The sequence below is a fragment of the Oncorhynchus nerka genome, linkage group LG17 (genome assembly GCF_034236695.1).
Source record: "Oncorhynchus nerka isolate Pitt River linkage group LG17, Oner_Uvic_2.0, whole genome shotgun sequence".
NCBI classification, from domain to species: domain Eukaryota; kingdom Metazoa; phylum Chordata; class Actinopteri; order Salmoniformes; family Salmonidae; genus Oncorhynchus; species Oncorhynchus nerka.
Window position 1 is genome coordinate 50,970,732 of NC_088412.1, and position 25,730 is coordinate 50,996,461.

The window sequence follows — 25,730 nt, forward strand, 5'->3', positions numbered from 1 at the left end:
CGCCGTGCCTGAGTGAGTGTGAGCTCGCGTGTCCGCAGGAGGGTGTGTGTGTGTCCCCTGGGAGTGAATGGAGGTTTCCTCTGGAGGAAGAAACACATGCCCTGTCAACCAAAAACAACCCGACCCAATGGACCCTGACGTTTTGCAGTAACTAGTCAGCACTCGGCAGGATCCAACCGTTAGACTGGGGGGTTAGTTGGAGGGGGACCATGACAGATGACGGAAAGGAAACCAAGGGAGACTAATAATAACCTGACAGACAGGCTGACAAACACTGTCCTAGTATGACAAAGACCAGGGGTTAGAGGTCAACAAGAGAAAGGACACTTCCTTCACATGTCCAACGTTTTCTTGTTAGGTCAAAAATCAAGTAGGAATGGAGGTAGATTGTATTTGTTTACAGACCGGTCTCTGGGTTAGTGGATAGATTGGAAGGTCTGAGAACCATGTAAAAGACAACATTAAAAAGGTTAGTAGGAATGGAGGTAGATTGTATTTGTTTACAGACCGGTCTCTGGGTTAGTGGATAGATTGGAAGGTCTGAGAACCATGTAAAAGACAACATTAAAAAGGTTAGTAGGAATGGAGGTAGATTGTATTTGTTTACAGACTAAACCGGTCTCTGGGTTAGTGGATAGATTGGAAGGTCTGAGAACCATGTAAAAGACAACATTAAAAAGGTTCTCTCGTCACAGCAATAGTGAAACATCTAGGATTCATGTTTGTGACTAGTAGTTTGGTTGTTTGGGCTGACGGTCATGAAGACGGTGCCTTCAGAAAGTATTCACACCCCTGGACTTTTTTCACAGTTTGTTGTATTTGTAAGTCGCTCTGGATAAGAGCGTCTGCTAAATGACTTAAATGTAATGTAAATGTTGTGTTACAGGCTGTGATTACCTGTTGTGTCCCTGGTGGACACAGAATAACCCACAATGTCAAAGTGGAATTTTGATTTTTTTTTTTGAAATGTTTACAAATAATGAAACATTTAAAGCCGAAATGTCTTGAGTGAATAAGTATTCAACTCCTTTGTTATGGCAAGCCTGAATATATTCAGGAGTAAAGACTTGCTTAACAAGTCACATAATAAGTTGCATGGACCTAATGTGCAATATTAGTGGTTAACAACATTTTTGAATGATTACACCATCTCTGTACCCCACACATACAATTATCTGTAAGGGCCCTCAGTCAAGTAGTGAATTTCAAGAACAGATTCAACCACAAAGATAAGGGAGGTTTTCCAATGCCTCGCAAAGAAGGGCACCGATTGGTTGATGGGTAAAAAATTTAAAAAGCAGACACTGAATATCCCTTTGAGCATGGTGAAGTTATTAATTACGATTTAGTTGGTGTATCAATACACCCAGTCGTCCTTCCTAACTCAGTTGCCAGAGAGGAGTAAAACCGTTCCGAGTAATGGTGATTTTAAAAACCGTTCCAGAGTTTCATGGCTGTGATGGGAGAAAACTGAGGCTGAATCAAAAACATTGTCGCTACTCCACAATACTAATCTAAATGACAGAGTCCAAAGATGGAAGTCTGTACAGAATAAAAATAATTCCAAAACATGCAATAACTTTGCAATAAGGCACTAAAGTAATACTCCAAAACATGTGCCAAAGAAATGAACTTCCTGTCCTGAATACAAAGCATAATGTTTGGGGCAAATCCAACACAACACATCACAGACTACCACTCTTCATGTTATGGATATGCACGTCATCGGCCAAGGATTAGAGAGTTTTTATTTGGGACAAAAAGAAACAGAACAGAATTAAGCAAAATCCTAGAACCTGGACTTGGTTCAATCTGCTTTCCAACAGATACTGGGAGACAAATTCACCTTTCAGCAGGACAATAACCTAAAAGTCACAGCCAAATATTTCACAGTTGCAAACCAAGACGACGGAGTGGTCTACTTGCAGTTTTGACTTATGGTAAATCAGTTTGGAAATCTATGGCAAGACTTGAAAATAGCTGTCTAGCAATGATCAACAACCAACTTGACAGAGCTCGAGGAGTTTAAAAAATAATAAATGGGCAAATATTTTACAATCCAGGTGTGCAAAACTCTTAGAGATTTACCCAAGGTGATTATTGATTCAGGGTGTTGAAAACTTACTAATCAAGATATTAGTTTGTTGTTGTTGTTAATCTTATAATTTACACTTTGACATGAGTATTTAGTGTAGATCGATAAAAAAAGAAGACAATTCAATCCACTTCTAACCCAATTTGTAACACAAAAAAAATGTGGAAAAAGTCAAGGGGTGTGAATACTTTCTGAAGGCACTGTAGTTGGGAAGGAGTGCTGTCTGATTGGCTGGTATAGGAGAAAGATGGTAGTGATTGGCTGTCTCTCTTAGACCCAGAGGTCTGACCTACCTGGTGACAGAGTGGTTCTCGATAAGGTACCAAGTAGCTGAGAAGTTCTCGCTGGTGAACTCTCCACTCACACCTGGAAACAATGCCTCCAGATCTTTCAGAGGGACCTTACCCCTGGGGGAGAAAACACACACAAGAGATTACCTATTAAATATGTATGTTTTATGTCTCCTATGTTATGATCATGCTGTGGTCCCTGTATGGTTCAGTTGGTAGAGCATGGTGCTTGCAATGCCAGGATTGTGGGGTTTGAATCCCGAGGCCACCAATATGTAAAATGGATGCATGCATGACTGCAAATCACTTTCAGTTAAGTGTGTACTAAAAGGCATATATTATTATGCTGCAAAACCCATTTCCCTTTTTGACAATAAAGTTGGAGTAGATTTGTTCATGCTCCAACACTGAATTAGAGGGAATGCTTACAACTGTACATAGTTACTCAAATAAGAAAGAACATTTACCAGTTACATTATACAAAATAACAAGAACTTCATTCCATAATGTGAAAGGTAAGTTGACGTGTTGGTACAAAGTCCTCCAGCGGGGTCAGCGTGAGGCCGGGCCGTGCCCAAAGAGGAAGGCCCGGGCATGGGAAGAGCAGTGTGTGACGCCACTGGAGGACCCAGAAGTTGTTAGGACCGTTTGATCTGTGGTAATGACCCGTGGGCTACACAAACTAAACTCTAACATGAAACCCACCACCCACCCAGGCTCTACTGTACTGGAACACACTGAGCCCTGAGGGGATAAACACACACACACACACACACCGCAGAGCAGAATTATCTCAGTGCTGATCGGTAAAGATGGGTAGTCATGGGAAAGACTTGGGAGAAAGAGAGGGAGGGTGAATACGGCTGCTAGAATCATGACTAGAACCAAAAAATGTGATCATATTACTCCAGTGCTAGCCTCTCTACACTGGCTTCCTGTCAAAGCAAAGGCTGATTTCAAGGTTTTACTGCTAACCTACAAAGCATTACATGGGCTTGCTCCTACCCATCTCTCTGATTTGGTCCTGCCGTACATACCTACACGTACGCTACGGTCACAAGACGCAGGCCTCCTAATTGTCCCTAGAATTTCTAAGCAAACAGCTGGAGGCAGGGCTTTCTCCTACAGAGCTCCATTTTTATGGAACGGTCTGCCTACCCATGTCAGAGACGCAAACTCGGTCTCAACCTTTAAGTCTTTACTGAAGACTCATCTCTTCAGTGGGTCATATGATTGAGTGTAGTCTGGCCCAGGAGTGGGAAGGTGAACGGAAAGGCTCTGGAGCAACGAACCGCCCTTGCTGTCTCTGCCTGGCCGGTTCCCCTCTTTCCACTGGGATTCTCTGCCTCTAACCCTATTACAGGGGCTGAGTCACTGGCTTACTGGGGCTCTCTCATGCCGTCCCTGGAAGGGGTGCGTCACCTCAGTGGGTTGATTCACTAATGTGGTCATCCTGTCTGGGTTGGCGCCCCCCCCTTGGGTTGTGCCATGGCGGAGATCTTTGTGGGCTATACTCAGCCTTGTCTCAGGATGGTAAGTTGGTGGTTGAAGATATCCCTCTAGTGGTGTGGGGGCTGTGCTTTGGCAAAGTGGGTGGGATTATATCCTTCCTGTTTGGCCCTGTCCGGGGGTGTCCTCGGATGGGGCCACAGTGTCTCCTGACCCCTCCTGTCTCAGCCTCCAGTATTTATGCTGCAGTAGTTTATGTGTCGGGGGGCTAGGGTCAGTTTGATATATCTGGAGTACTTCTCCTGTCCTATTCGGTGTCCTGCGTGAATCTAAGTGTACGTTCTCTAATTCTCTCCTTCTCTCTTTCTTTCTCTCTCGGAGGACCTGAGCCCTAGGACCATGCCCCAGGACTACCTGACATGATGACTCCTTGCTGTCCCCAGTCCACCTGACCGTGCTGCTGCTCCAGTTTCAACTGTTCTGCCTTATTATTATTTGACCATGCTGGTCATTTATGAACATTTGAACATCTTAATCTCCACCCGGCACAGCCAGAAGAGGACTGGCCACCCCACATAGCCTGGTTCCTCTCTAGGTTTCTTCCTAGGTTTTGGCCTTTCTAGGGAGTTTTTCCTAGCCACCGTGCTTCTACACCTGCATTGCTTGCTGTTTGGGGTTTTAGGCTGGGTTTCTGTACAGCACTTTGAGATATCAGCTGATGTACGAAGGGCTATATAAATAAATTTGATTTGATTTGAAACGTTTGACCCAAGTTTAAATTGTTTAAGGCAATGCTACCAAATACTAATTGTGTATATAAACTTCTGACCCACTGGGGATGTGATGAAAGAAATAAAAGCTGAAATAAATTACTCTACTATTTCACATTCTTAAAATAAAAAGTGGTGATCCTAACTGACCTAAGACAGGGAATTTTTTACTAGGATTAAATGTCAGGAATTGTGAAAAACTGAGGTTACATTTTTTTTGGCTAAGGTGTATAAACTTTCGACTTCAACTGTAACATGTATCGGCTCTGCTGCTCAGCTCTACACAGACGGACAGGAAGCACATACGTTTACACTGAGAGAAACCCTGCCCAAGTTCAGTAGGCTAACTCAAAATAAGCAGTTACAGTCCTGACTCCGTAAATGATCACTCGAGCGGTGCTAGGACGGGGTTTGTTACTCTGTAGCATGCGGACCAAAACAAAAAGGAACACGTTGTTGATGACATCACCAGGAAGTGTTTCGCAGACCAACAAGAGGACTTCCTTTAAAAATATATACTTTTTTCAAACAATATAATCATATAGATGAAGAAAACAGACAGACCCAAACATCAACGATATCAAAGCTGCCCAGACCCACATGTTCCTACTGCATCTATCTCCAGTGATTGTAAGACTCTATGCCATATGACCTCAAATTGAGCTTTACCTCCGTCACCCACACCTTTTCATGTTCCTACTGCATCTATCTCCAGTGATTGTAAGACTCTATGCCATATGACCTCAAATTGAGCTTTACCTCTGTCACCCATACCTTTTCAATATTGAAATAATAATGCATTTGATTCTTCCACCGTCTTAATGATGGAGGATAATTTGATTTCCAGTTTTTAAGTAAACATTTTTCAAAATGATTGACAAGAAAAGTATGGTCCAACTCATTTGGTATCTCAACACACCCTCATATGCCCTGTGTTGAAGTATGCAGATAGACAGACTAAAAGTTGACAGACTAAAAGTTGACTTTTTACAATGTAAATTGTCCACTCATAAACATTGACTTTATAGCACTCCCAGAAGGCATTAATAATTTAATCACACTTAACACGACTCCGCAGTTGTACTGTAAAATTTGTCTCTTGTATAATAAAAATACATGTGTTTATAATGGATTAAGCGTACATTTTAGTTAACTGTAATTTCCTTAGTTATGTTCCAGCACACCCTCCATGTGCCAGTTATTTTAAAGTTTTGGTTCCAATAGTTCATATTTTTTTCTTAGAGATTGTCAGTTGGATAGGCTCTCTGCAAGGTTTTGTATATCTTACTTATCACAGAGTCCGATTATCAGCAACCATCACTCCTGTGTACCAATGGCACGTTGTGTTAGCTAATCCAAGTTTATAATTTTAAAAGGATAATTGATCATTAGAAAACCATTTAGCAAAAACTGTTGTTTCTGATTAAAGAAGCAATAAAACTAGACTTCTTTAGACTATCTGAGTATCTGGAGCATCAGCATTTGTGGGTTCGATTACAGGCTCAAAATGTCCAGAAACAAATACCTTTCTTCTGAAACTCGTCAGTCTATTCTTGTTCTGAGAAACGAAGGCTATTCCATGTGAGAAATTGTCAAGAAACTGAAGATCTCGTACAACGCTGTGTCCTACTCCCTTCACAGAACAGCGCAAACTGGCTCTAACCAGAATAGAAAGAGGAGTGGGAGGCCCCGGTTCACAACTGAGAAAGAGGACAAGTACATTAGAGAGTCTAGTTTGAGAAACTAGGGTGGCTACTTTGATGAATCTCAAATAACAAATATATGTTGAATAGCAATATATGTTGAACAGTTTTTTGGTTACTACATGATCCCAAATATGTCATTTAATCGTTTTATGTTTTCACTGTTATTCTACAATGTAGAAAATAGTAGAAAATAAAGAAAAACCCTTGAATGAGTAAGTGTACTAGTACTGTACCTGAATGTACCTGACTAACATTGAAAACTCAATGCCCCCTTGTTAAAAATATTTTCCGAATACTCTAAAATATCAAGATATAAAAATAAAGTGGGAAAAAAACAGAAATAATGGCTAAAATAAAGTTAAAAAATGATTGCTGTAGAGCATGAGTTAAGTGTACCACAACAAGAGGACTTCTTGTTTGACCTCTCTGTTAGTATAACCAACCAGTGACATCACCACCAGACAAACCTGCTTAAAAATCGGTTCAAGACATCATAATTATAATCACGATGGGTTTAAACGTATTTAATTACTATAACTAAAAAGGTTGTCCGACTTCGTCCGCTTCAATTCTTCTGGTCAGCTATTTCTAGTTTGAACAGCTAGCCATCGTCTCTATAGTGAACAGAATTGGCTACATTCATTAATGTGATGCGTTTGTGTATGTGTGCACTGTGTATGTGTGCGTGTGAACCTTTTAGAGTGTGTTGACTGTACTATGTGGTTATAACGTGAAGAGAAGAGCCGTACGGTTTCTTAGTTAGAGCTAACTGACTGTGATGTAAGGGTTGTAGTAGCCTACCAGTAGGCCCAGGAAAAGTGACCCAGGACATGGAGGGTTTGCAGCCCAGTCCTCCCTGTCCACGAGTGATCACTTGCCCCCTGGATCCCCTGGCCTCTCTAAACCAAACAAACATCAGAGGGCCTAGAGCACAGATATACCAGAACTAAACATTACATTACAGACTGTACATTCCCTGCCAGTCGCGTGGGAGGCAGAAGCCACACCATACGACCTGCCTGCTATGGCCATGTGTGGTGGCTTGCAATCTTTCTATTCCACTGTTTCTTCTCTTCTTTCTCCTTCCTTTCAGGCCATGTGTAGTGGGTTGCAATGTTTCTTTCCAACTCATTCCGCTCTTCTTTCTTTCCCTCTCCTTTAAACACAATTATGGTGTTTCCAGTGCCTTTGTGCAGCAGTTAAAGCCAGTTGTAGCCATTGCTGTGTTGGCATAACATTTCAAACATCTCCACATGGGGATTGTTTGTTTGTTAGACTCAATGACTTAAGCCTGTGTGTGTATGTGTGTGTGTGTGTGTGTATGTATGTGTGTGTCCCTACTTGTCAAAGTCGATGCCTAGCGGATTGCTGGGCCGTAGGGAGAGGGGGGAGATGCCTTTGTAGCGGTCGGTTCTCATGTCGTAATAGTTCATCTCATCCACCCACACAGCAGACTGGTCCAGAATACCTACAGCGCAGACACACATCATCGCTGAGAGGACAGCCCAGATCACACACACTCAATTATAGTACCTGACAGAGCTACTATACAGTTTGTAAAGCAACACAGGACAATAGAGTTTGGGTTTGTGGTGTGTTTCCATACTCTGATTGTCTGTTCTTGTGCAACAGAGTAGTCATTCTAGAGTTCCTCTGATGATTGACAAAGAGAGATGTGTTTGTAGATTTATATTAGAACTGCCGTGGTTGCCGAGGGCAACTGCCGTGGTTGCCGAGGGCAGAAGGAGTATCTTACCGATCTTCTCAGCCTTGAGCAGCTTGAAGGAGACGGTGGAGGTGCCGTGGCCTCCTGACTTGGTGCTGACGATGATCTCTCCCTTATCGTCTTTGGCTGGGCCCACACGACACACTATCTTACTGGCTGACATCCACTCAGCCGTCAGCAAGCAGTTGTGACCACATATGGACAGACCTGAGAGGAGAGGAGATCAAGAGGAGAGGAGAGAGAAGTGAGGCTCATCAAATATATAGGCGAGCTAACAGCAACAGGACAAACAACCAAGTAATAACATGAGAGAAACACAGAGAAAAGGCATGACACATTGACACAAACAGCAGTTTAATAAACACGCCATTAGGGGTCAAAGTTCAGGCCAGGTCCAGTCAGTCCTGTGGGTGGCCCTGACACGAGTCTCTCACAGCTTCATCATTCTGTCCACACAGAGTGCTGTCACTTCAATGCTAAGTGGCTCAATAAATATCTATTTACTGTACTTTTACACTCTCTGACCCTTCTTCTCCTTGTCAGTGTGAACACTGGAATAAAGAGAGAGCGAGAGACAGAGAGCAAAACCCCTTCCTCTGATTTATCTGACTAGATGGAACTTGACAGTGTCAGACATGTGTAATCAAACATCATAAAAGCCTGTGAGAGATGATACAAAAATAACCCTTGAAACAAACTGTGAATAATAATATGGCCATTAAATTAAAGCACATTTCCTGCCTCTGTACTGGTCATAAACACTATTTGTTTTGCTATCTAACATATACATTAAAAAGGCTAAATTTTAGGCTCTGGGGCCATTCGTGGTCAGAAATAGATCCAAATGATTGGCCAGGACTCCACCTGCCACGTCCACAGCATGTGTGAGGCCATGTCTTTCATTCGCGGGCGTCTTGATTTTAATTCTTGAAAATAACACACTGAAATTCTAGGTATATTCTAATTGGTGACATCTTGACAATATAAAAAAAGTTGGACATTTATATAAAAATAAATGTATATTAAAAATACATTATGTTCATAAAATGCAGCAAAAAGAAATGGGGTAGTGGAGTTTATTTTTGTTCCACTAGCACTACTCTTTTTCAAAGTAAAAACAATTGTGGCCACAGATACTTAGCTTTTTAAAAAATGTGTTCTGTTAAAAAAAATTCTGTGAAACAAATTCACTAATTATAAAATATTTTACACTTTTTTGGCAATTCAATTCAGATTACATTTAAACAAAACATGCAGTATTTAGATAAAATGATTAACATAAGTATTTTAACCAACAATCTGTTCTACTTAAAAACATTTATTAAACAAAGCATGTTCACTTATATTCAATTTTTTTGTAGAACATTTGAAAGGCCCCCCCATCTTGGTGGTGTACAGTTTTTTCTTCTTTTTTTTGCATTTTTTCTTACAATTCAAACATGTTCTCCATGGAGCAGAGATCCATTTTTACATTTTAAAGCAAATTTCCTGCAATTCTACACATTTTACCATAGAGCTGAGACAACATTTTGCAGTTTTAAGGCTAATTTTATGCAACGCTATGCATTTTGCCATGGCTAAATCTGTGTTCTTACGCACAAACATAACAAAATCAATACTGCTAAATTCATTGCTTTTAGAATTTAATACTCCCAAGCTTTTATTTTGGTGATTGTTAGTTCTCAAAGACTAAATAAATATATTATATTATCTTTCATACATAGTTTATATCTGGTTTCAGGCGTTGAAGTTTTTCCGAAAGTGTATTTAAAACAATATTATTATATTTTTTTACATGCTTATAGTCGGCCTGCCCAAGGATTACAATGGCAGAAAAATCTCTGCCAAAGGCATCCAATTCAATAAGATTCAGATATCCAATAATTTTCTTCAGCATATAAAATCACATTTTAATGTGGCACATTTAGTTAAAATGTTATGGTATTTATTTGTTCACTTAACCAATGTTGATTAAAACTCGTCATCTTGGGTGTCTTAAATGCAGTCGGTTAAACGAAACAAGAAAGTCATTTCATCTAATCTAGATTCATAAAAATGTGTTTTCCACTTCATAAAGTCATGAAAACCCATTCAATTTGATCGACAGCAACAAACAGTCTGTGTAATGTAAGCAGAGCCTGACCATCGCTGACTGGTCCAGAGAGTTCTGTGTGGTAGACTGTAGGCTAGTAAGGCTCTAGCCTGGCTCTGGGTAAATTAGTTACGGAGTCCAACTGCGGACGGGTCATAACGGCATGAACTCTACTGTACACAGTCTAACACACTGTCTCTCACACACACACACACAAACAAATATCATCAGTGCCAGTGAAAACATTCACATCACAAACAGAATAATTGAATGCATCAAAAACAACCGCAACAATGAATTCACACACTGGCTCATTTTGTGATTACCATTACAGGAAAGTGGGAGACGAAACATTCACACACTGGCTCATTTTGAGATTACCATTACAGGAAAGTGGGAGACGAAACATTCTAGGAAGTGATTGGACTGTTGGAAGTGTGTGTGTGTGTGTTAGTGCTGTGATGGTCATGGAATTTCAGGTGTCATGGTTGGTGTGTCATATGTGCACAGTTATCAGCACAACACTAGCGGATATGGGACTGTCTTGCTCTTGCTGTTGAATAATCCATTAATTGTCAGACACACAGACACCCAACCTTTTTTAACAGACATTTATTTAACATGAATCAATAAAAACCTGCATTGTATTATAGAAAGTCTACACAAACTTTGTCTGCTAAAGTGCCATAGGCTAGCGCTTATACAATAAATTACCACTAACAACAGCAACATAAATAGGTAAGAGCAAATATTAACAGTATATCTATAGGGCCATAATAAAACTAAAATAATTAACTAAATATAGAATAAAATGTTTTGCTATTTTATAGCAATCGGCGACAGCATATTGACTTTGTCCGGCTTGAGGCACAAGCGGACAGGGTTAACAAATGTATCCCCACAGTGCTGAAGATTCGCTCTGATGCGGTGTTCCTTGGCTCAAATACACATGCATCTGCGTGCCAGCTTCGACATCAATGGATAGCGAGTCTAGTTGTCTCACCACCAGGTCAGGGTATTATTTGTTGGGTCAGGCTGTTCCTGCAGGTAGTTAGTAGGTTCGGTGTCTGCACGGACTCAGAGGGGAACAGGGGCAGTGTTTTGAACCCTTCGCTTCTGGAGGAGACCTCCTAAATTCCTTTTCTTGGCAGACGGTGGCGCACTCGCACCATCATTCGAGTCATCATCTCACTCAGTTGCAATAGCAGCAATTGCACCGACACCCCGGCTCCCCCTGCTTCCAGAGTGCATCTCTCATCTCGTTCAAATCATCCCCTTTGTATCTTGGGTCGAGGAGGGAAGACAAGGATAAAAGCCATTTTATTTCCGGTAGGCTGTACTTGTCCTCAAGAACATCTTCTGGACATCTCCCTATTGAGGCTTTGTGTCAGGCCAGTGTCGTTGGAGAAGCCGACATGAGCAGATCTCCCCCCAGTAACTGGAACACTGATGAGACGGGACGTAACTCAACCGAGAGGACATCAGTGAAGTCAGCCACAGGTTTCAGTGCTGCTTGGACAGATGGCAAGATGTCTTTATGGGGCGGCAGGGTAGCCTAGTGGTTAGAGCGTTGGACTAGTAACCGAAAGGTTGCAAGTTCGAATCCCCGAGCTGACAAGGTGGGTCTGTTGTTCTGCCCCTGAACAGGCAGTTAACCCACTGTTCCTAGGCCGTCATTGAAAATAAGAATTTGTTCTTAACTGACTTGCCTAGTAAAATAAAGGTAAAATAAATAAAAAATCTCAGTGCCCGAGGCGTCACTAGACACCCTGGTTCGAATCCAGGCTGTATCACAACTGACCGTGATTGGGATCGACAGCAACAATGCCTTGAAAGAAAACATTTGATTGGATGAAACAAACAAACGTCAATATGCAATTTACAAGCTGTCGCGGTTTGCTATAAATGACAATGACAAATCGACTTGTATCTAACTAACTTAAAACATCAGCTATTTGAGCAACTAACCGATCGCTGCAGCTGTACACAGCCCATCTGAAAATAGCCCGTCCAATCTCCCTACCTCATTTCCATATTGTTTTTATTTACTTTTTTGCACACCAGTATGTCCACTTGCACATCATCATCTGCACATCTATCACTCCAGTGTTAATTGACTAAATTGTAATTACTTCGCTACTATGGCCTATTTATTGCCTTTACCTCCTCACGCCACACACTGTACATAGACATTTTTTACACACACAAAATTTAAGGTCGGAAGTCTACATACACTTAGGTTGGAGTCATTAAAACTAGTCTACATACACTTAGGTTGGAGTCATTAAAACTAGTCTACATACACTTAGGTTGGAGTCATTAAAACTAGTCTACATACACTTAGGTTGGAGTCATTAAAACTAGTCTACATCCACTTAGGTTGGAGTCATTAAAACTAGTTTACATCCACTTAGGTTGGAGACATTAAAACTAGTTTACATCCACTTAGGTTGGAGTCATTAAAACTAGTCTACATACACTTAGGTTGGAGTCATTAAAACTAGTCTACATACACATAGGTTGGAGTCATTAAAACGAGTCTACATACACTTAGGTTGGAGTCATTAAAACTAGTCTACATACACTTAGGTTGGAGTCATTAAAAGTTGTTTTTCAACCAGTCCACACATTTCTTGTTAATAAACCATAGTTTTGGAAAGTCGGTTAGGACATCTACTTTGTGTATGACACAAGTCATTTTTCCAACAATTGTTTACAGACAGATTCTTTCACTTATAATTCCCTGTATCATAATTCCAGTGGGTCAGAAGTTTACATATGCTAACTTGAATGTGCCTTTAAGCAGCTTGGAAAATTCCAGAAAATGTCATGGCTATAGAAGCTTCTCATTGACTCAAATGATGTCAATTAGCCTATTGGAGATGTATCGGTGCCTCTTTGCTTGACATCATGGGAAAATCAAAAGAAAATCAGCCAAGACCTCAGAAAAACATTTGTAGACCTCCACAAGTCAGGTTCATCCTTGGGAGCAATTTCCAAACACCTGAAGGTACCACGTTCATCTGTACAAACAATAGTACGCAAGTCTAAACACCATGGGACCACGCAGCCGTCATACCGCGCGTTCTGTCTCCTAGAAGTTAACGTACTGTGGTGCAAAAAGTGCAAATCAGTCCCAGAACAACAGCAAAGGACCTTGTGAAGATGCTGGAGGAAACAGGTACAAAAGTATCTATATCCACAGTAAAACAAGTCCTATATTGACATAACCTGAAAGGCCGCTCAGCAAGGAAGAAGCCACTGCTCAAAAACCGCCATAACAAAGTTGTGACAAAATGGCTTAAGGACAACAAAGTCAAGGTATTGGAGTGGCCATCACAAAGCCCTGACCTCAATCCTATAGAAAATGTGTGGGCAGAAATTAAAAAGTGTGTGCGAGCAAGGAGGCCTACAAACCTGACTCAGTTACACCAGATCTGGCAGGAGGAATTATTGTGGGAAGCTTATGGAAGGCTACCTGAAACATTTGACCCAAGTTAAACAATTTAAAGGCAATGCTACCAAATGAGTGTGTGTAAACATCTGACCCACTGGGAATGTGATGAAAGAAATAAAAGCTTAAATAAATCTCTACTATTATTCTGACATTTCACATTCTTAAAATAAAGTGGTGATCCTAACTGACCTAAGACAGGGAATTTTTACTAGGATTAAATGTCAGGAATTGTGAAAAACTGAGTTTAAATGTAATTGGCTAAGGTGTATGTGAACTTCAGACATAAAAAAAATATATATATATAAATATATATTTATTTTGTGTGTTTTCCTAGGACCTTCAAAAGTGGGACCCGCCAGTTGCCCATCCCTGGCATATCTTATTCTTCAAACATCGAATAAGCTAATTTCTCACCAGAATGAGGCTGTGATTTGGGAGGTTCAGCTCCGTCTCAGCCTTCAGTAGGGCCCTTGCCAGATCTGCAAAAAAGTGCCCACCAGGGTTCCACATAGGCCTCGAGCCCTGCCTGTGTGCGCTTTTGCTGTTCACGCCTTTGGTGACGATGAGATGGAGATTGTGGCCAAAGCAATTTAGCCAGAGCCAGTTTAGTTGCCTCACTGCAGCCACAATGTTGTCCCGTTGTCTGTGGTGATACAACAGTTTATTTTCATCAAGGGCCCAGTCTAGCCATCCCGAACGCAGGGCTTTGGCCAGGTTGTTGTCTGTGGTGACACAACAGTTTATTTTCATCAAGGGCCCAGTCTAGCCATCCCGAAAGCAGGGCTTTGGCCAGGTTGTTGGCTGTGGTGATACAACAGTTTATTTTCATCAAGGGCCCAGTCTAGCCATCCCGAACGCAGGGCTTTGGCCAGGTTGTTGTCTGTGGTGACACAACAGTTTATTTTCATCAAGCGCAGGGCTTTGCAGGTTGTTGTCTGTGGTGACACAACAGGGCTTTGGCCAGGTTGTTGTCTGTGGTGACACAACAGTTTATTTTCATCAAGGGCCCAGTCTAGCCATTCCGAACGCAGGGCTTTGGCCAGGTTGTTGTCTGTGGTGACACAACAGTTTATTTTCATTAAGGGCCCAGTCTAGCCATCCCGAACGCAGGGCTTTGGCCAGGTTGTTGGCTGTGTGGGATTCCGGCATGCGCAGTAGCCCGAGACTGCCACGCAGTGTACCTGTTTGATAGTTAACACTATGTTACCCTTTATTGTGGCAATTGTGATTGAATCAACGCAATATTAGCCACTTTCAATGCAACATACAGAAACAAAAACAAACTATGCAAGAGATTTTGTTGTAGGCAGAACGCATCGGAGTAGGATTCTATTGCACAAGACTCAACACAGACTGGTGTGGCGTAACCAATCAGAGGTGCAGTAGGCTTATATTCAAATAGATCATTGCCATATATGGATCTGTGCCATTTACTTTGAACTGGACTGTGTTTACAGCTGTGGTCGTGAGTAGATGCTTTGATCTCAAAACAAGCGCAAGAGCTGCATGTAGCAACGTGGGCACATTTTGTTCATGTTCTTTGCTATTTAGTGAGTTATTAGCCCAGTTATAGATCATTTGTAGTCAGCAATAGGGGATTGATTGCTTCCTACAAGAGCACAAAACATGTACATTTCCTTGAAATTGCTTTGAAAAGCGAGTCAGGTAATGAGGGTTTTTATTTTTGTCTTAATAAAGGGGCAGTGTTGTATTTTGACACATTTATTGGTGTCTGCAAACATGTTAGTCCAAGTCATCTGGGTTCTCCATCGTCGTTCAATTTGAAACCAAAATGTACCCCAAGATGGGATGTTACTTTTTGTTTTTGCTACGAGAGCCAAAACATTTTCACCTCACTCCTCCGATCTACTGGAGCAATATTAAGGCCAGAGGTGAAGTGCAGTGGACACACCCACCCTATAGAATATAGGTACTAACTATAGTTCCACCTGGTCCTCACTTCTCACCCCACCCCCTCCATTCTTCAAAGATGTTCTCCTATCTGTACCTAGCCCCTGCGCATATAGCGGATTTGGTGATTGTGGCACATCAAAAGATAGTTGGAAAAAGGAGGAAACAGATACAGCCTGAGAGACACACTAAGTGTCTGTGCACGTTTTCATGTATGCATGTGTGTGTCGTACCAACGAGGTCAGCGGGACCCGTGCCCAGGTTCTCTCCTCGGATGGTGACCTTGGTCCATGAGGTGCCCTCGTTGGGCGAGATGCCCGTGACCAGCGGGGGCTGGCGGACACGAGACATGGTAGGTCACTCTGATCGTCACGCGTGTGCAGGAACACAGGAAGAATCAGTCAGCAACCTGTGAACAAGGGGCAGCGGGAGGAGAGGACAATAATGGCTATTAACACAGAGATGAGGAGAGAGACAGTTGTAATGTACAGTTAGTTTATGCATTATTACTTTTTCATGTCTTTATAAATGCATTATTATAAGACATTTAATACATCTAAAAAAAGGCTTTCTAAGAGTTTAAGTAGGAAGGCTACAACTTCTACACACACAGGAGGACATGAAGGTGCTGGTAGGAGCTCCGAGTCTGAGACCAGACAGAGGGAGAAAAAAGGGGGAGGAAAGGAAGAATGTAAACCTCGGAGAGAAGAATAAATAAACGTGCTCGCCCTCATCGATTCCACATAACCTACTCAATGTGTGTATGAGACTGTATAGCTAGGCCTAATACCTAGAGGAGGTATGTGTAATGTGTATGAGACTGTATAGCTAGGCCTAATACCTAGAGGAGGTATGTGTAATGTGTATGAGACTGTATAGCTAGGCCTAATACCTAGCGGAGGTACGTGTAATGTGTATGAGACTGTATAGCTAGGCCTAATACCTAGAGGAGGTATGTGTAATGTGTATGAGACTGTATAGCTAGGCCTAATACCTAGAGGAGGTATGTGTAATGTGTATGAGACTGTATAGCTAGGCCTAATACCTAGCGGAGGTACGTGTAATGTGTGTATGAGACTGTATAGCTAGGCCTAGCCTAATACCTAGAGGAGGTATGTGTAATGTGTATGAGACTGTATAGCTAGGCCTAGCCTAATACCTAGAGGAGGTACGTGTAATGTGTATGAGACTGTATAGCTAGGCCTAGCCTAATACCTAGAGGAGGTACGTGTAATGTGTATGAGACTGTATAGCTAGGCCTAATACCTAGCGGAGGTACGTGTAATGTGTGTATGAGACTGTATAGCTAGGCCTAGCCTAATACCTAGAGGAGGTACGTGTAATGTGTATGAGACTGTATAGCTAGGCCTAGCCTAATACCTAGAGGAGGTATGTGTAATGTGTATGAGACTGTATAGCTAGGCCTAATACCTAGAGGAGGTATGTGTAATGTGTATGAGACTGTAAAGCTAGGCCTAATACCTAGAGGAGGTATGTGTAATGTGTATGAGACTGTATAGCTAGGCCTAGCCTAATACCTAGAGGAGGTACGTGTAATGTGTATGAGACTGTATAGCTAGGCCTAATACCTAGCGGAGGTACGTGTAATGTGTATGAGACTGTATAGCTAGGCCTAGCCTAATACCTAGAGGAGGTATGTGTAATGTGTATGAGACTGTATAGCTAGGCCTAGCCTAATACCTAGAGGAGGTACGTGTAATGTGTATGAGACTGTATAGCTAGGCCTAGCCTAATACCTAGAGGAGGTATGTGTAATGTGTATGAGACTGTATAGCTAGGCCTAATACCTAGAGGAGGTACGTGTAATGTGTATGAGACTGTATAGCTAGGCCTAGCCTAATACCTAGAGGAGGTACGTGTAATGTGTATGAGACTGTATAGCTAGGCCTAGCCTAATACCTAGAGGAGGTACGTGTAATGTGTATGAGACTGTATAGCTAGGCCTAATACCTAGAGGAGGTATGTGTAATGTGTATGAGACTGTAAAGCTAGGCCTAATACCTAGAGGAGGTATGTGTAATGTGTGTATGAGACTGTATAGCTAGGCCTAATACCTAGAGGAGGTATGTGTAATGTGTATGAGACTGTATAGCTAGGCCTAATACCTAGAGGGGGTACGTGTAATGTGTGTATGAGACTGTATAGCTAGGCCTAATACCTAGAGGGGGTACGTGTAATGTGTATGAGACTGTATAGCTAGGCCTAATACCTAGAGGAGGTACGTGTAATGTGTATGAGACTGTATAGCTAGGCCTAGCCTAATACCTAGAGGAGGTACGTGTAATGTGTATGAGACTGTATAGCTAGGCCTAATACCTAGAGGAGGTACGTGTAATGTGTATGAGACTGTATAGCTAGGCCTAATACCTAGAGGAGGTACGTGTAATGTGTATGAGACTGTATAGCTAGGCCTAATACCTAGAGGAGGTACGTGTAATGTGTATGAGACTGTATAGCTAGGCCTAGCCTAATACCTAGAGGAGGTACGTGTAATGTGTATGAGACTGTATAGCTAGGCCCAGCCTAATACCTAGAGGAGGTACGTGTAATGTGTATGAGACTGTATAGCTAGGCCTAATACCTAGAGGAGGTACGTGTAATGTGTATGAGACTGTATAGCTAGGCCTAGCCTAATACCTAGAGGAGGTACGTGTAATGTGTATGAGACTGTATAGCTAGGCCTAGCCTAATACCTAGAGGAGGTACGTGTAATGTGTATGAGACTGTATAGCTAGGCCTAATACCTAGAGGAGGTATGTGTAATGTGTATGAGACTGTAAAGCTAGGCCTAATACCTAGAGGAGGTATGTGTAATGTGTGTATGAGACTGTATAGCTAGGCCTAATACCTAGAGGAGGTACGTGTAATGTGTATGAGACTGTATAGCTAGGCCTAATACCTAGAGAGGGGGTATGAGACTGTATAGTAATGTGTGTATGAGACTGTATAGCTAGGCCTAATACCTAGAGGGGGTACGTGTAATGTGTATGAGACTGTATAGCTAGGCCTAATACCTAGAGGAGGTACGTGTAATGTGTATGAGACTGTATAGCTAGGCCTAGCCTAATACCTAGAGGAGGTACGTGTAATGTGTATGAGACTGTATAGCTAGGCCTAGCCTAATACCTAGAGGAGGTACGTGTAATGTGTATGAGACTGTATAGCTAGGCCTAGCCTAATACCTAGAGGAGGTACGTGTAATGTGTGTATGAGACTGTATAGCTAGGCCTAGCCTAATACCTAGAGGAGGTACGTGTAATGTGTATGTAATAGTGGGGAAGAACATAGACAGTAAAACACCAATCACCTGCGTAGATGATATGCCAATGTGGAAGAGAAATGACACAGGCCAGATACAATTCTGGAAGAAATGTGCAACTATTAGCCTAAGCCTATCAAAAAGGAGGAAAACAGGATAGATGTGTTTTGAAAGGATGTGAGAATATCTAAAAAAAGCCAGTATGAGGGGTTTTCACATTTGTCGCTAACACGTGTGGCAATAAATTGCTGACAGGTCCGGTTGAAAACCTAACTGCTTTGCAAACACTAAATCCAAAACACGTTCCCCACAAACAAGGCAGGAATTCACACGGAACAGAGCAGACAAGCAACCAGGGGTGACGCATCTCAGACGTGTAGACTTGTTGAACAAATCTTTCTACACACGTTTAGTTAAGAGCTTGTTGCGTAAAGAGATGGGGGTCTGTTAACTCAAATAAAGAATAGGAATATTTGTCACATGCTTCGTAAAAAACAGGTGTAGACAAATAGTGAAATGCTTACGTCCAACAATGCAGAGTTGAAGATGAAAAACAAATACGGGAAAAAATGTATATAAGTCGTGACAAGGAATAAATACACAGTGAATACGAATAACAATAACGAGTAAGAATAACATGGCTGTATACAGGAAGTACCAGTACCGAGTCGATGTGCAGGGGTACGAGGTAATTGAAGTGCCTTCAGAAAGTTAATGTAATGGATCACATATCTGTGTCCCCATGTTAAAGCTTTTTGGGTACAACAAAAAAAAATAGCATAAATCTAAGTAGCCAATCCTTCTGAGCTTTTAATTGATTATTGACTGACGAGGTTGAGGTCAGGGAGGGAGCGAAGACCGAGCAATACTCTAAAACCCCTCTGAAAAGCAGTGTCCTTCCTTGACTTATTCCACATGTTGCGGTTTTAAAGCCTGAATTTTTTCTCTCACCCATCTACACACGTTACCCCATAATGCATTGTTTCCCAAACTCGGTCTACGGGGCCCCAAGAGGTGCACATTTACGTTTTTGCCCTAACACTACACAGCTAATTCAAATGATCAAACCCTGATGATTAGTTGATTATTTGAGTCATCGGTGTTGTGATAGGGCATAAAAAAAAACTTTTTAAAAATGTGCACCCCTTGTGGTCCAGAGGACCGAGTTTGGAAACCCTGCCATAACGACTAAGTGCAAACACATTTTTAGAAATTGTAGCAAATTTATTGAAAAAGGAAGTACAGAAATATCTAATTTATTGTACAGTACATAAGTACTCACACCCCTGAGTCAATACACGCTACAATCACCTTTGGAGCTGCGAGTCTTTCTAGAGCTTTGCACACCTGGATTGTAAAAAAAAAAAAAAAATAAAAAAAATATTCAAGCTCTGTCAACCCACTCAACTACGACCCCATCAATGTAGTCCACAATCATCTCCTTTGTCTTGCTGACATTGAAGGAGATGCTGTTGCCCTGGTCCACACTGCCAGGTCTCTGACCTTGCTATAGGTTGCCTCATCGTAGTCCGTGATCAGACCTACCACCGTCGTGTCGTCAGCAAACTTGACGAGGGTGTTGGGAGTCATGCGCGGCCACGCAGTCATGGGTGAACACTCAGGAGTCCAGGAGGGGACTAGGCAGGAGGGTCCAGGAGGGGACTAGGCACACACCCTTGACTCAAAGGGGATGTAACTTAAGTAGCATAACCCCCGCTGTCTTGTGCTTGTCAGAGGAAATCTAGGAGCAGGGGCATCTGACATGGAGAAGATAAGAGGTTAACAAGCCTTAAACAAGCCCCTCATCTGTCATTCATCTAGCCCATATGTTTAGGGTGAGAGTCAGAGTGGAGGGGGAATGTGTGTCTTCTTCTGCATAACATGTCTACGACTGTTGTGTTACCTCAACAGGAGTGATTCTATCCCTGTCTTGGGAATACATGTGAAGAGACACACACACACACACACGAGGCTGGGCAGAATGACAGCTCTGCTCGGTTGCGTGCGAGGGGCCGAGCTGGCGCTGTGTGGTCTGTGTGTATGCGAGAGAGAGCATGTGGAGGGATCTGTGCTGCGGAGAGGTCTGGGTAGTGTGTGTGTGTGTGTGTATGTATATATATATATGTATATGTGTGTGGTCTGGGTGTGTGGTCTCTGGCTCGGGCCTGGGGAGAGCCTGTTGACGGCTGGGATGAGAAAAGAGCTGCTGTGTTTACTTTACTCTGGGGGCCATGCATGGACATGGGAACACAGCCCAAACCCCTCCGCTCTGTAACACACACACACCCGTCACTGGAAGTAAGGGGTCCGAACCATGAAAAAACGTCCCCAGACCATTATTCCTCCTCCAAACTTTACATACAGCACTTTGTATTGGGGCAGGAAGTGTTCTCCTGGCATCTGCCAAATCCACTTTGTATTGGGGCAGGAAGTGTTCTCCTGGCATCTGCCAAATCCACTTTGTATTGGGGCAGGAAGTGTTCTCCTGGCATCTGCCAAATCCACTTTGTATTGGGGCAGGAAGTGTTCTCCTGGCATCTGCCAAATCCACTTTGTATTGGGGCAGGAAGTGTTCTCCTGGCATCTGCCAAATCCACTTTGTATTGGGGCAGGAAGTGTTCTCCTGGCATCTGCCAAATCCACTTTGTATTGGGGCAGGAAGTGTTCTCCTGGCATCTGCCAAATCCACTTTGTATTGGGGCAGGAAGTGTTCTCCTGGCATCTGCCAAATCCACTTTGTATTGGGGCAGGAAGTGTTCTCCTGGCATCTGCCAAATCCACTTTGTATTGGGGCAGGAAGTGTTCTCCTGGCATCTGCCAAATCCACTTTGTATTGGGGCAGGAAGTGTTCTCCTGGCATCTGCCAAATCCACTTTGTATTGGGGCAGGAAGTGTTCTCCTGGCATCTGCCAAATCCACTTTGTATTGGGGCAGGAAGTGTTCTCCTGGCATCCGCCAAATCCACTTTGTATTGGGGCAGGAAGTGTTCTCCTGGCATCTGCCAAATCCACTTTGTATTGGGGCAGGAAGTGTTCTCCTGGCATCCGCCAAATCCACTTTGTATTGGGGCAGGAAGTGTTCTCCTGGCATCCGCCAAATCCACTTTGTATTGGGGCAGGAAGTGTTCTCCTGGCATCCGCCAAATCCAGATTTGTATTGGGGCAGGAAGTGTTCTCCTGACATCTGCCAAATCCACTTTGTATTGGGGCAGGAAGTGTTCTCCTGGCATCTGCCAAATCCACTTTGTATTGGGGCAGGAAGTGTTCTCCTGTCATCTGCCAAATCCACTTTGTATTGGGGCAGGAAGTGTTCTCCTGGCATCTGCCAAATCCAGATTTGTCCGTCGGACTGCCAGATGGTGAAGCGCGATACATCACTCCAGAGACCGTGTTTCCACTGCTTCAGAGTCCAATGGCAGCGAGCTTTACACCACTCCAGCAGACGTTTGGCATTGCATATGGTGATCTTAGGCTTGTGTGCGGCAGCTCGGCCATGGAAACCCATTTCCTGAAGCTACAGACAAACAGTTATTGTGTTGACGTTGCTTCCAGAGGCAGTTCGGAAGTCGGTAGTGAGTGTTGCAAACGAGAATAGACTACTTCTACATGCTACGGGCTTCAGCACTGGGCAGCCCCGTTCTGTGAGCTTGTGTGGCCTACCATTTCGCGGCTGAGACATTGTTGCTCCTAGACGTTTCCACTTCACAATAGCAGCACTTACAGTTGACCGGTGCAGCTCTAGCAGGGAAGAAAGTTGACGAACTGACTTGCTGGAAAGGTGACATCCTATGATGACGCCAACTTGAAAGTCACTGAGCTCTTCAGTAAGGCCATTCTACTGCCAATGCTTGTCTATTGAAATTGCATGGCTGCGTGCTCGATTTTATACACCTGTCAGTAACGAGTGTGGCTGAAATAGCTGAATCCACTCATTTGAAGGGGTGACATACTTTTGTATATATAGTGAATTTACATGACTGTTTATTTATTTGACAAAAATGATCTAGGGGGCATTACAGGACCCTATTTTGACTTGTGGCAGCAGCCTACAATGAGAATCATCGAGAAGCCACGGTAGGCTTCCCAAGTACACAGCACAGTTATAACAGTTCACTTAAAGTCATATACAGTACCAGTCAAAAGTTTGGACACACCTACTCATGCAACAGTTTATTTTTTACTATTTTCTACATTGCAAAATAATAGTGAAGACATCAAAACTATGAAATAACACATATGGAATAACATAGTAACCAAAAGTGTTAAACAAATCAAAATATATTTTATATTTGAGATTTTTCAAAGTAGCCACAGTTTGCCTTTATATCAGCTTTGCACACTTGGCATTCTCTCAACCAGCTTCATGAGGTAGTCACCTGGAATGCATTTAAATTAACAGGTGTGCCTTGTTAAAAGTTAATTTGTGGAATTTCTTTCCTTCTTAACACGTTTGAGCCAATCAGTTGTTTTGTGACAAGGTAGGCGTGGTATACAGAAGATAGCCCTATTTAGTAAGATACCAAGTCCATATTTTGGCAAGAACAGCTCAAATAAGCAAAGAGAAATGACAGTCCATCATTACTTTAAGACATGAAGGTCAGTCAACGCGGAACATTTCAAGAAAATTGAAAGTTTCTTCAAGTGCAGTCGCAAAAACCATAAAGCTCTATGATGAAACTGGCTCTCTTGAGGACCGCCACAGGAAAGGAAAGACCCAGAGTTACCTCTGCTGCAGAGGATACGTTCATTAGAGAGTTAACTGTCTCTCATGAGGACCGCCACAGGAAAGGAAAGACCCAGAGTTACCTCTGCTGCAGAGGATACGTTCATTAGAGAGTTAACTGTCTCTCATGAGGACCGCCACAGGAAAGGAAAGACCCAGAGTTACCTCTGCTGCAGAGGATACGTTCATTAGAGTTAACTGGCTCTCTTGAGGACCGCCACAGGAAAGGAAAGACCCAGAGTTACCTCTGCTGCAGAGGATACGTTCATTAGAGTTAACTGCACATTGGATTGCAGCCCAAATAAATACTTCAAAAACGTCAAGTAACAGACACACCTCAACATCAACTGCTCAGAAGAGACCGCATGAATCAGGCCTTCATGGTCGAATTGCTGCAAATAAACTACTACTAAAAGGACACTGATAAGAAGAAAAGGCTTGCTTGGACCTAGACACAGGAGCAATGGACATTAGACCGGTGGAAATACGTCAGTCAGTCTGATAAGTCCAAATTTGAGATTTTTGGTTTCAACCGCCGAGTCTTTGTGAGACGCAGAGTAGGTGAACAGATGATCTCCGCATGTGTGGTTCCCACCGTGAAGCATGGAGGTGGTGTTGTGATGGTGTTCGGGGTGCTTTGCAGGTGACACAGCCTGTGATTTATTTAGAATTCAAGGCGCACTTAATTTAACCAGCATGGCTACCACAGTGTTCTGCAGTGATACACCATCCCATCTGGTTTGTGCTTAGTGGGACTATCAATTGTTTTTCCAACAGAACAATGACCCAACACACCTCCAGGCTGTGTAAGGGCTATTTGAGGGCTGCATCAGATCACCTGGCCTCCACAATAAACCCAATTGAGTTGGTTTGGGATGAGTTGGACCGCAGGGTGATGGAAAAGCAGCCAACAAGTGCCCAGCATGTGGGAACTCCTTCAAGACTGTTGGAAAAGCATTCCAGGTGACGCTGGTTGAGAGAATGCTAAGAGTGTGCAAAGCTGTCATCAAGGCAAAGGGTGGCTACATTGAAGAATATAAAATATATTTAGATTTGTTTAACTTTTTTTTGGTTACTACATGATTTGATGTCTTCACTATTATCCTACAATGTAGACAATGGTAAAAATAAAGGAAAACCCCTTAAATTAGTAGGTGTGTCCAAACTTTTGACTGGTACTGTAAATGGCACTCTCGGTCAGTTTCTTCTGATCATTCTTGTTGTTAAATCCTGTGTTGTTTATCAAACATCTGCCTGCTCATTGGCCACATGACTAGTGCTTAAGCATTCTCTCCCTCCCTTTCTCCCTCGCTTCCTCCCTTCCTGCTTACGTTCTAATTGGGCTAAAATGGCAGGTTTATTTTACTTGGAGAGGGACTTATAAACAAAGTGACTGCCCCTCTATTTGGTAACTCTGTCACCCGAGAGCCTAGGACTGAGCAATAGGACCAGAGCTAACAAGCTCAGGGAGAAAGGAGTTCTGGCTAGGCAAGACTGTAGCCTTGCGTTCCAAATGGCACCCTATTCCTAATATATTTTGACCAGAGCCCTATAGTTGTGCACTAGCCTATAGGGAGTTGGGTGCCATTTTAAACACAGCTGTAGAATGGGCTGAATATGAGGAATGGCTTGCTTCATAGGAAGTATACTGTATATTTATACTATAACAGATGAAAATCATATAAGCCTAGGCCCTAGGACATTTACTACAGCACACTTTAAACAATATATACCCCACACTCACAATGCCAGGACACTGTTCTGTTTCAGAAAGAGGCATATGGAAGCTACACAGATAGCACAATGTTCTGAGAACCAGATGTTTCTTTATTGGAATTTCAGCGTAACATTTCCTGCAGGTTTCCTCAAGGTTCAAAGTAATGTTCTCAAATTGTTCTGAGAAGGTTAAGAAACAGCATTCTTCTGTGGGAATATCTATTTAAAGTCATGTTTTTAGAACATTAAGAAAACTTTCCATAAAAACCACAAGAAGAAAAAATTGTAACGTTCAAAGGACATTCTAAGAATGTTATTTAAAAAAAACATACATTCCATTCTCAGCTTCAACAAAACTCTATCTATCTTCCATCTTTAAGTGTGTTCAGGTGTGTTGGCCGCACCCACTAATTTGCCACACTTGATCCTAATGATTGCTTGATTCCGTTCTCAAAATGTTAATAACGCCTCCCTGGAAACCTTGCAGGGAATCCCAGTAAAACGTTCTCAGAACCT

The 25,730-nt window shown here is 42.5% G+C and overlaps 1 protein-coding gene across 3 annotated transcripts in view; it reads right to left on the minus strand.

Moving 5' to 3' along the window:
* LOC115145391 (exocyst complex component 2) overlaps positions 1-25,730 on the minus strand; it is a 90,357-nt gene that overhangs the window by 52,793 nt on the left and 11,834 nt on the right. For all 3 annotated transcript variants that reach the window (XM_029686918.2, XM_029686920.2, XM_029686917.2), the window contains exons 2-5: positions 15,730-15,905; positions 8,067-8,243; positions 7,652-7,778; positions 2,389-2,502 (exon numbers count right to left, since the gene is read on the minus strand). In XM_029686918.2, coding sequence (XP_029542778.1) covers positions 2,389-2,502; positions 7,652-7,778; positions 8,067-8,243; positions 15,730-15,847 — 536 coding nt within the window. In that variant the 5' untranslated portion in view covers positions 15,848-15,905. The remainder of the gene's footprint in view (positions 1-2,388; positions 2,503-7,651; positions 7,779-8,066; positions 8,244-15,729; positions 15,906-25,730) is intronic.